At 32.1% G+C, this 13157-nt stretch overlaps 1 protein-coding gene across 1 annotated transcript in view; it reads right to left on the reverse strand.

The window, feature by feature from the left end:
• LOC111031544 (TWiK family of potassium channels protein 7-like) overlaps positions 1–13157 on the reverse strand; it is a 95246-nt gene that overhangs the window by 12514 nt on the left and 69575 nt on the right. The window contains exons 2-3 of the mRNA XM_022311547.1: positions 12044–12258; positions 10943–11097 (exon numbers count right to left, since the gene is read on the reverse strand). Of these exons, the coding sequence (XP_022167239.1) occupies positions 10943–11097; positions 12044–12258 (370 nt within the window). The remainder of the gene's footprint in view (positions 1–10942; positions 11098–12043; positions 12259–13157) is intronic.

Raw genomic sequence — 13157 nt, forward strand, 5'->3', positions numbered from 1 at the left:
TTGTTTTGACAGATTACAATTTATGTCGTTTATTATTATAATTTGAAATATTGGATTTATTATTTTATTATAGAGTTTTTTTTTTTTATTACCATTATTCAATACTAATACTAAATGGCCGCGGCCTATATTTTACGGCAGTTGTGGTATTTTGGTTGAATATAATATTATATTCTGTCGAGGGCAAGGGCAATTACTGATTTCCACCAAAATGTAAAATGTCAAGGGCAACTGATGCATTTTGCTCAGTTTAGTTTTAGGGGAATTAGTATATAAATAGTATCTCTAAAAAAATGTTATTTTGAGGGGATTGACCTGTATAATAAGCGCACGTGTAGGTGCACAAATTATATCTATATGAATGCATTTTCGATCACAATTATAGCAATAAAAATAATATTTTAATGTTCTCGTGTAAACCGATAAAAAAAACTTAATCAATAGCGCTACAGAAAACCCGGAAGAGCGGTGCAACCCCGTCCCCGTTAATAAAACCTTACAACTAGCTTCCTTTTGGCAATATTCTTTCTACTTAACTAATATTCCTCTATAATAAGAATGTCTTTTGTTGTCCGTTGAGACTTCGGAAGTTTCTCCGTACTAAAATATTATATGAACCACCACCTCGACCCCGGGCCCGAGACCGTCGCGTGTCCTGTGCGAATAAATCAAGTGCAATATATTTTATATTATGCAAAGTCGTCGCCGCGCCGAGCGTTATCGCTCGAGCGTTTATATAACATCGTAGTAGGTACACGTTTACGCGCGTGTGCGTCCGGGCTGATAGTCACGTTATTCTCGCTCGAAACGATACCCAACCTTAACTACTTTGATAATATATAATATAACGCGTAAAGTGTCTGAAGTTGGAGATGTTTAGCGATCTCGTGAAACAATACTGTTTTATTGAGCACGCTGAAGAAAATCAATGAAGTTCGGCTTGTTGTTTTTTTTTGCATTCGATTTATAAATTGATGTTATATGATTTAATGAACTAGGTAATTAGTGGCTTAGTTATATTTGATTTTTGTTAGTATTATTATGGGTTAGTAAAAATATTTAATGAGGTGTTTGCTAAAGTATTTTGAGATGCAAGATGACCGATGAATTATTTTTAAGTTTTGAACACTTTACACCAAACATTAAAATAATAATAAATTTAACACAGTTTAAATCAGATAGAGTTGACATTTCTAACGGGCAACCAAATGCGCGGGATCTACCAGTACTATACACGTAAAACCATAGAAGTTATGGATAACTCCGGTTATAAATAAACAAGTATCTAATAGTAAACTGAGTTCTGAAGTTTTTTTAAATATGTTTGTATGAATTATTAAGTTATTTGTTTTATGTACTATGTAAGAAACATTTCTACAACATTTACCACTTTACACTTAAGAAATATATGTATTTACTATAATTCCTAAATAAAGCTTATTTATTTTTTTATGCTTTATCGAAAATAAATTTCATGATATTTCAGAACTCTTAATATTTAAAATATAAAAATATGATATAGATACTATTACACCCATAAATTATGGTGTTACCCAGTCATAGAGGATAGGTCCTACAAAGTTGTTAAAAAAAAAATATGTTACCTCTCATTAGCCAGAAATTATTATTAACATGTGTACAGCCCATCACGCATTGCAGTCTTTTACTACCTAGCTAGTCTTATTGCAATGACGTTTCGGTTTTTCATGCTTTGGCGACCACGTACGAAATGTCAGTCTGCGAAAACACTTCGGAATCGTTTGTTGTTTGTGGTGTTTTTTCCCACTACTCATTGCCACCCAAACCGTATCCCGGACGTAAAGAAAAAAAAAGGCTAATCCCCGGACACCCTCGGGGGCGTAGTAGTAATAATAATGAATCGGGTTCGGCCGCCTTATTAACCGACGTCCGTCCGTGCCGACGGAGGCACGACGAGCGGAAAAAATAACGAAATATTAGGAAGGTTTAGTTTCGAGAGTACGTGAGAATGTTTTGTTTTCGATTTTATTTTTTCGAAATCCGCACTCGTACGCCCTTTGAACCGTATACGCAGTAAAAGAGAGAAAGGTTGTGTGATGCAGATAAAATAATTCCAATATATGTACCTAGGAAGCGCAGTTATCAAACACTCAAAGTGAAAACTCCAGTGATAGTACGCACACGTGTGCGCTACAAATGAAGAGAGATAGAGAAGAGCTCAATTAATCACGTTTCGTGTGTTGAAATTATCCAACCCAACCTAACTGATGTATAATGCTCACGGTGTATATGTGCAGGTTTCCAAAAAGTTTTGAATTATACTTTTAATAACGTTATAATGTTAATATAATATGTGCATATAGCGTGTACTAATGTATTTTAGCAACACTATAATAATAGTGATTATTATATTAAAACCATAATAATTAGGTCTACCCATTCGGTGCATATTATATTGGTCGTTGCACACGGCAAAATACGTACAAAAAAAAAGTATGTTACCCATTTCAAAAGTTTATTAGTTTCACGTAACACGGGAAAGCATAATTATTGAGTTGTTTACAACCGAGAACCGAGGAACCGTGAAATCGTGGTACCTATATCAATATTATTAAAAACACAGTTTTGACTTGCGGCCGTGCGCGTTATTCTCGCCCGTATAATGATTATTGTAATAAATAGTTGGAAAATTAATTTATCGGGAAGTTCAATTACACGCAGAAACAGAGAGCGGGCAAAATAAATCCATTAGCTCAAACAACTCTCCACCGGGTATTTTTTTGTCTGTTCAACGCTGTAATACGTTATATAATAATATATATTAATATTACAGTATATTAATATATATACCTATTGTATTTTATGCTGAAACAGTAACACTTCCGCGAATCAGCTTGGGATTCCGAGAGATATTATATTCAGCTTGTCAAAACGGTAACATTATAGTTCATTACAAATTTCCGTATAAATGCAACTTCAAACGTACTGTGCGGCGTCATATCAATAACATACTACTACTACTACTACTACTACTAATAATAATAATAATAATAATAATATGTAATAAACATTTCATTTTGACTCGCACCATACGTACCTATGGTATTCCGGCGAATTATCGATTGCAATAATACCTATATTGCAGTTGCAACTATACTTTCGACCCGCGACGACAAACACCCTATAATTATTATTCAATGCTCATTACTCCGAATATCATATTAATATTACATAACCATGAAATACCCAATATATTGTCGTGGTGACTGTCAAATACGAGTACGCCGATAGGAATTAACACGACTTATTCGAGTCGAGTCAGCGGTGAAAACGTTAAGTTCTACAGGAAGTATAGCCAACAAGCGATTTAAACGAATTAAACACTCCAAAAGTTTAAAGTTTAATAGTGAGAAAAAAATTAATTTGACTCAGTCAAAACGAAGTTCATTGCTTTTTTTTTTAATTACAACCTGAGTCACACGCGGTGATTTTACGATAACATTTTTTAATTAACAGCTAAACCATTTCGTCTGTACAGTATATTACTTCTTATTGCACATTAGTTGTCATATGATTTAGGCGATAACACATTATTAAGTCTACTAAAAACAATGAATATATTTTATTTGTGAACTGTAATTTAAAATTATTTAAAGTCAATTCAAAACTATTATCACACACACAAAAATTATCAACTAATTAGTTTCATCTACAGTATTTCATGTATATATGATTGATGATAAGTTATACAATTTTAGACACTTTCATTACAATACCAACCTGAAATAAAGTCATAGTGCGATTAAAATAGTTAATAATAATATTTCATACTAAATCGACTGAAGAGATTGGCAATCGATCGATGTGTCAGTTTTTTCTTTCGTGTTAAAAACGTCATTTTGAAGTATCTAAATCTGAATCTACCTTACAAAAGTATGTTTAGTGACATTTTTGAATTTGTCTAGTCAAATGACATTTGCCTTAAACGCGGTGGCTATTGAGAGCGGAACGATTTAAATGACACATCGAATATCCTCGGTCATGCAAACAATCAAATTCCATTGATCTCATTGTCTTTTTCAAATGAATCATGTATTATGGGGAAGCGTGGTGGTAAATAATTTACCATACCCGAACCAGGTACCTATATGTCATGTTTGTAGAATAGTTTATGAAAATTATAGTCTCTTTTCTTACCATACGTTTTAGGTATCACGACTGCTCATACAAAAATATTATGTATTATTATGTGATATTGTATTAAACATTTTAATAGGCGTATGATAGCTCTTGAATTTCATTGAATAAACAATATATTTTACTAATTGATAAATTGGTCGTAGGTATTTATTATATTCTCCACGCATTCACTCAAGAACTATAACCATCAATTCACAATTTACATAAATTCTGTGGTGAGTTCGAAAGCAATACGCGTGTGACTAAATAATATGACTATAAATATTTACACACTTTATAACTATGACGTTGTAAGGGCCTGTCGATCGACATATATTGTCATTATAATTTATTTAACGTGTTACTACAAATGGCAACAATAATATTTATTATTATTTGGTTGAATTATCTACAACTTAATAGTGTAATAACAATTATTCGAAAAATTAAAAATATTATATGATGCGTACAACCGTATTTTCTCGAGTGTTTGCATTATTTGTTAGTATTAAAGTCGACACAAATCACAGCTGAAAATTGTTGTTACAACAAAACGAGACAAAACGTTATGAAATCAAACTACGTGGTTAAATTTAAATGTCAATCGATTAGAATATAATTTTATATAGTATTTTTAACTGCTGGTACGCGTAACTGGTTTTGATGACCTTTGACTTCTTAAATACGAGAAGTACCTTTTTAAATACCTTCTTAAATACCTTCTTAAATACGGCCTTTTAAGTAACACATCGTCTGAATTGTAATTTTAGGTCTATTTCACTCGAGTAATAATTAAATATTTCGTTTTGCTTATTTCCAACCAATCATTGTATTTGGTACAATCACATACACGTTGTTGTTGTTATATAAGTTTTTGTTGTTGTTGTTATTATTGTTATTATTATTATAACATTTTTTTACTGTTTGTCAAGATGATTCATGTTTGACAACTAACCGTTTCCAAGAAAAATAAATGTAATTTAATGTGAACATATTTTTCAAGACCAAAAAAAATGGCATAAAACAATTCTCGTCGGAGAAGTTTTGAATTTTATATTTTTTTAATTGAGAAAACTTCAAATCAGCAAGAACCTAATATAAATTTGCGACAGAGATCGTTTTTTATACAGCCGAGTTGGTCGCAGTGGGGAGAAAAAACAGTGAAAAACGGCCATAACTCAGACGCGGAGAAACATTTTTTTTCCTCGGTGGTGGAGTATTAAATTATTATAATATAGTTCTTGGTACATTAAAATAAGGCCTCTAAAACTTATAGCCAACAGTATAACCGTGGTCATGAATCGAGCGAACCAACGTGGTAACGGCATAACATTTACTTATACTGTAGTTATACACGTACACTCTGTTATTGCTCAACAACCGAGGTACCCTTTTGAACATTTCCGAGAACCAGAGGTTGCATGTATAAGTACTCTGCATCATTATATTTTTATCAAACATTCGATAATTTAATGGTGCGCGTAATAAACAGTCTTCTTGATCGGTTGTCTATCCTTTTGCCTCAAATTCGTAAGCCATTGTTTCTTTATTCATACAAACAAATGAACCATTCATATACGAACATTATGAACTATTCATGGTCAAATGTATATTTTTCCTTACGACGCTGCTAACATTTGTTTTTTAAACAGTTTTGTTCTTATAGATAAGAGTGAAAATAAATTATGATATCATATATTGCGTTACAATTAAAAAAAAAAATACAAACTTTGCAAAAGAAAATAAATCAGTTATTAGTAGTCTTTTTCTATGGACTTAAGTTATAAACTTATAACTATTCTTATTTTTTTTTATTATTGATTAAAGACCCTCGGCAACACGAGCCATTGAGTAAACAACTGATTCACTTAATTACATATACTATTGTCAACTTATTTTAAGTATTCTAAATGGTTATTAAATATTGGTTTGAAGTTTAATCTTTTATTTTATTTACTCACAAAGTATCAATACACCTGTGACAAGTTTAGTCGCAAGTTTAGTCGCAAGTTTAGAATATGGGAATATATTTATATTTTGATTGTGTTTACAATCCATAACAATATATAAATTATATGTATTTTTTTTTTACGTGTTATGTTCCATGTTATAATTGCTATGCTGCTACATTACAATATCCGATCGAGGACTCTGGGGACATGCGCAAAATCCAAAATATAGTTTTTCGAGTGGGTAATGAAAATTATTGTTCTAATAATCTTGCATAATAAACATGATTCATATGTGATAAATATTGGAGTAAACAAAACTTTGGCAATACGTATTTTTTGTTTGGGTTACAGACACACGCGATACAAGTCTATAGACCTCATCAATTTTTTTTAATTCGTTTTTAACCAAAATCATGAAAATTAGTTATTAGTTATTACATAAGTTGACATGAAAATACATGCTTAATAATTTTTACCAGTTACTACCATTTGTTTGGAAAATTCAGAGTATCATCGGGAAAGAAGTGTAGGAGATACGTAGTAAGTGCACTACTAGCACGAGTAAAGACATTTTTTCCAACCGGCATGACTTGTGATTTTGTATAGATACAAGTAATACCTACTATCACTATAGTATAACAATGTACGCTTTCACTATATTTTTGGAATATTTTAAGGGCTGGGAGGTGCTTATTTACGTTTCAGCGCACACCATGGCGAAACTCTGGCGACAAAACATTTTCGTAGAACGAATATTTTGTGCACGCGGCACACAAACTCCGACACCGAGGCAACAAAAATAATAATGCGAAACTTTAGTTTTAAGCATGCCATCGCGTATAAAATGTCAAACGCACTGATGTACACGGTTATAAGTATATGAGATGGTGAATAATATTATTGCGTTTACGATATAATATTATCAGCGGTGTTTACACGTGACAAAAAGTCGCTGCGGCTTACGAGTGGACCCTGCGAAATTATAGATCCCTGTTTCAAAACAATCCTATCGTTCTTCAGAAATATGTATCCTAAAAGTGCTTAATTGGGTGAAAAAACAGAAGAGGTAAGCAACAGTGTAAAGAAAATATGCGTACCTGAATAATATTGAAATATCTTATCGTTTGATATAGTAGGTGTAAATATTAAAAGTAGTACCTACACAATATTTTTTTTAAAGAAAGACCCCGTCTTACCCAATCAATTCCAACACTTATAATGTTTTTTTATAACGACAACCGTACTACAGCGTATTCTTCGTATACAGATCGTCTGCAGTGTGAGAAGAGTGTACACCGGTGGTCTCAAACTCAAATTACCCGATGGTCATATATTTATGCATCAAAGGTTCGAGGTCAAAACATTTTCATAGACCTTTTATTGTTTTTTACTTTTGTCTGTACAATTTATATAGACATAACGATATGTGAGTTAAGCACAAAGCACACGGACTAAGTCCGTACACTACCTACACTTAAACACCAATTTTTTACAAATCATTATTGATTTTCGATTACTACGAATGATAAAAATAAAAATTATATCATCGGCAATGAAGGGTGTAAAAATAAAACATTACGAGTGTCAAATAATATTATATTGATAACTAGGGCTCGGATTTCAATGCATTTGCATCTTTTTTTTGGGATATCTTACTCGATGCTTTCCGAGATACAAATATGTTTCAAGTACTTCGCGATCTAACCACAATAATTTTTTGGGGCATTTTTGACGGTTTTAATGTATTTTTTAATTTTTAGAACATTTTTTATCTATTTGTCGTATTATGACTAAAAAAATTGACGTTATTGAAATATAAGTACCTACTATATAGTAGTATAGTACTACGTAATATAAATTATTTTTATTTTGAACTATTTGAACTAATTTAACATCAGGTTTTCCGGTTTTTACAATCTTTATGTCACACCATCCAAGGAAATCTATAAGTAAATCACCAAGTCAAATTTGAATAAACGTAAATTTAAAATTTGACAACGTTTTAAATAAAAATAAAGGCTTTAACCAAATAAAAAAAATATGGCAAATATTAGAAGAAGAAGGAGATATTAATCCAGAAAATATTATTCCAGAAGAATTAACACCAAACGATCTGACATTTTTCAAGTTTGCTCCTATCACCTCAGTCGATGTAGAGAGGTCATTTTCAATACATAAAAACTTATTGGCAGACAACCGTCGACCATTTAAATTCCAAAACATTAAAGAAATTCTTATTGTAAAATGCAATGCAAATGTAATTTAATTTTTAATTTTGATTTTTTTTTTTGTACATTGTAATGAAATATAATTTTAATTTTTCCTTATTTTTTGATAGTAATTTAATTTGTATTTATTTAATAAATAATGCATTTTTTGAAAGGTCATTTTTCGGTATTTTTAGGGCATTTAAACCCGAGCCCTATTGATAACTATTGATGTTTAAATATAAATAAATAAAATAAATAAATAAATTGTTCAAAAGTAAAAAAAAAAACAAATATTAAAAATGTTTAAGCTATTGCGGGCCACACCGAAAGGGTTCGAGGGCTGCGAGTTTGAGACCACTGGACGGTACACAGTTTTGAGTGACGAAAATCTAAGACTTTGCTACGATAACTCCGATTCAATAATTATTATAGCTAATGTATGTTATGTCGTACGCGAGTGAAGCCTTTTTCACGCCGAACGAGGCGGTGAGTTTGCGTTCTATTATTTACATGCATTATTGAGATATATATCGTGCAAAATTCCGCACGCTGAAGCTGCGTTGACGGCAAAATAACCGGAAAATTTACAGTGCATCCGTGCGGGGCGGATTATCTGGTCGTAAATAATTTACATCGATATATACTACACCTACCGATGCCGGGTTGCAATAATACGTGAATGATGAACAGCGTTCATTCGTTATCTATATCCGCTGTATCGATTCCACCTCCAAGGGACCGTTATCGTGTGGCCGCCGGCCGGTTAAGTCGTATATCGATCCGGATGGCCTGTAGGGCTGTAATTAAATTATTCTCCGAGTGCTTTTATGGAAAACCGATTAAGTGTGGAGATTTTTTCGCCCTTTTCATTAGGTTACGAAGAAAAAAAACAATAATGATTTGTCGGACCGGACCGTTTCTGAGGTCCTCGAAATAACCCCGGAGAAAAATTATGTTTTTAATATCGAAATAATATACTATTTGAAATAACGCGTTTATCGTTATTTATTTATTAAAGAGAATTGGTCTTGTAACAGGGATCTGTGGTTGGCATTATACATTCAACGTATGATGATGACAATTCCGTCTGGATATAAATTAAAGTAAATAAATATTTATCATATCTAGATTTTTGATTCTCTGCAGTCTGCAGTACACACTAACGAGTAAAATCGTATTAAAACTATTTAAAACCCATACTTGTTTACGAGTATAAAAAATATGGAAGTTTATTTATTATATATGATTGTAACATTAATCGTAAAAATGCTATCTTACAAATGTGAGATTAAAATGATTCGTTTTTATCTAGATTAATATTTTGAGTGTTATAATATGTTGTCTTACATAGATAACTTTGGTGATTTTTTCGCAAAACTGCCAGGTCACCAAGGGCACAGATACGGTAGATACATAAAAATAACAATAGCCTAAGTTTATACTTACTAGTAAGAGAGAATATTGAAATTGTATGTAATAATAACTAATACAGACTATATTGAAGAAGAAATGGTGGATCGATAATACGGGTTATAGGTTAATTTTTAGAATGATTGGTCGTACAGGGTAGAATGGTAAATAGTGTTATGAATTACCAGCTCATCATGGACTTTACGGTACATAAGAAAACGTTAAGGAGGGTTAGAAGGAACTTACAAAAAATTCTACGAAACTTCAATTTTCTTTTCTCAGAATATCGTGAATCATAAAAGTATGACAATTAGTATGTACCTAATACAATATTTAATACCGCCTAGGTTATAATATTCAAACAATTTTTAAAATGTAAATACAGTAGAAGTGTAGGACGTAATACTTTGCACTTATTATTTTTTTTATACAAAACATAAAATAAAAAATATCACCTGAGAGAAATAAAAAAAAGTCTTGTACATTGAATTGTGTTTATGACGAATGAAAATCTCGGAATTAAAAAAAATTGAAATTGAAGGAAATCATTTGAGTGTAACATTTTATTACGACGTGCGCTTTTCAAGACATCTTTTTCATTAGTAATGAAAGAAAATCTTCGGGAACAACTGAGCATATTGTAATTAATTAATATTATGTTACCATTTATGTATGTATGATATGTCATTTACAAACCCATTTGCGATGAAACGTGTTGAAGTCAAATATTCAATAATAACGTATAATATTATATTTTAATTAGGTTACATACGATGCTATCTTATTTACATTTGGGTAGTAAACGTTGACCCATGATTTTCTTCAATTACTTAATTGATTCGATAAGATCCAATATAATTTAAATGCTTATAAATAGAAACAAATAGGTAGACAATTAAATTTTAGACATAGAAAAAACGTCCAAAAATTTATTGCAGACATTTTTAGACATTGTTTAGTACTTCAATACCTTATGCACGTCACACGTTGTAAGTTATCACTGTTATTGGTACATTATAAGTCCACAGATAAGTTTTTTCCAAATTTTTTTTGTAAGGTTTTGAATAAAATAAAATGTTTTTATGTTCCATTTAGACTTCATAGTTTATACATAACGATTTTCTAATCCGTACACCCGACTTATCGTCGAGTGTCATAATAATGTAATATTATTATTATTATTATACCGTCACCATCGCCACGTTCGCTTACCCGACCATTATGGTTAGACACAAAGAGATGGGCACGGTAACCTCTTGCGTGTCGTTGAAGCTTAACGAGGAACTTCCGTCGGTCGTGCCCTCGTCGTCGCTCTCTTCGCCCTCGGTGAGCACGCCGGTGTTCAGTTTGAAGTCTCGCATATCCATCTGAGAAATATTATTATTATTATTATTACTATCATTATTATTATTATTATTATTACTATTATTACTATTATTATTATTTTTATTATTATAACGACGGTACACAAAAACGACGGCCAGGACAAATGTGAAATGAACGATGGTGCGGGTTATGTCACCAGGGCTTTGAAAGAAAAATAATTTCGAATATCGGTACTCTAATAATATATATTATATAGGTATATATATATATATGTGCATAAGTATATGTGTGCGTATTATTTACAACGACACAGGAAAGACGACGTAGATAATAAAAAAAATGCAGAATGATTATTTTGACGCTAGGGATAAAATACCTATAGTTTTCTCAGGAGGCCATTTTTATTTCTATGCGCATATAATATTGTGATTTAAAGTGGTCTATACTTTTTTGCAAACCCGAAGAAAATATTTTGCTACCGATATTCGAATGCGATTTTCGCAGCAAAACCTTCACTGTAAGTTATTATATTATTATTAATATTGTGTATAATACTATAATATATGCTTCAAAATAGCTTTTTTTTTCCAAAAACACAAAAGTCGACGTTTTGTTCTAAATAACGACTGCTATTGCGTTCAAAAATAAAAATAATAATAACAATCCAATCTAGTATAATATTATTATAATGTAGGTACAACTCGACGGTGAGAGGAGACCAAATAGCCCGTTACCCTGGCCCCCCGCACCGCCCACTACCGGTTTAAAGATTAAGTGCCGTTCGCTCGAAGGCGATACATCAACGTCATTTTTGATTTACTATCGACAGTGCAGTTTGGCCGCCGCCGCCACAGTCTGTATATTATAATAATATTATTTATTATTATTTTCGTTTTATTCTGTGTATAACAATATAGTATTATTATAATATTATATTATGGCATTCATTGCGCAGTCTCTATACACGTTGTTATAATATACAGGTACCTTCCACTGTTCCTTCCGCTGTATGGCCAACATGCGCTTTCGGCGTTTCTTGCAGTTCCGGCACAGGCAGCATTTCGCGTATATCCACTTGAAGCTCTTGGCCAGTATGTCACCGATGTTGGACAGGTACAGCAGAAACAAAGGCATGCCCACAATTGCGTACAATATGGTGGCCAGTTTGCCCAGAAGCGTCCGCGGAGTCACGTTCCCGTAGCCTGCGAACACGTCGAGACACGTCATGATTGATTAAAGGCGAATATAATTATTGACTCTTGTTTGGGCACAGACATTGTGTCCGCGTTTATTGTTGTTTTTAAGTACGAGTGATGTATTGCGGAGTGGGCAGAGGTTAGGTTAGGTTAATTGTTACGCCAAGTACAATAATGTATTTTACAATGTTGTGCACTCGTACAAGGAATAATTCGAAAATAAAATCGAATAAATACGTAAGAAGAATAGACATTATTAACAATGCCCATAAAAAAATTGAAAAAATGATTTAGGTAAATCATTTATCTTGTAACTTATAGCTATTGTATAGGTATTTAAATAGACAGATGAAACATAAAAATATAAACATTTCCACGTAAATAATGATAAACACATCCAACTTACCGCCCTATGCCGCCCACAATATGATTACCCGTTTTTGTACTCGAATTCGATACCAACGAGGATAGTATGGAAATCTATTAATAATTATTTACAAATGGATGAACCATTTTTCATTTTCAAACTATTTGACTGACGGGATTAATTTAGACCCAATATAATATTCGGCACGCCACTGGAGGCTTCCGGCCTCGGTGACAGTGTTGAAGGCCTATATTATATTTAAAAACGTCAACGGCGGACACGGTAGGCAGACAGTGATAACGGTGAGAAATTTACATAATATTCGTCTACAGAGCGGAGCTCGCAATCATCTATAGTTATATTAAAATGTCATAATATAAATCATACGTCGCATAGTACAAGAATGTTTAAGATACACGTTTATTATTATAATACTAGAGGTGAAATCCTAGTGAAAAATAGAACGAACCGTCCAATTTTTTTATATTTCGATAATGACTACTTCGTGGGATTGAAATGATTTGAGCATTATCCTATT

The sequence above is a fragment of the Myzus persicae genome, unplaced genomic scaffold, assembly GCF_001856785.1.
Source record: "Myzus persicae strain clone G006 unplaced genomic scaffold, MPER_G0061.0, whole genome shotgun sequence".
In the NCBI taxonomy this organism is placed as follows: Eukaryota; Metazoa; Arthropoda; class Insecta; order Hemiptera; family Aphididae; genus Myzus; species Myzus persicae.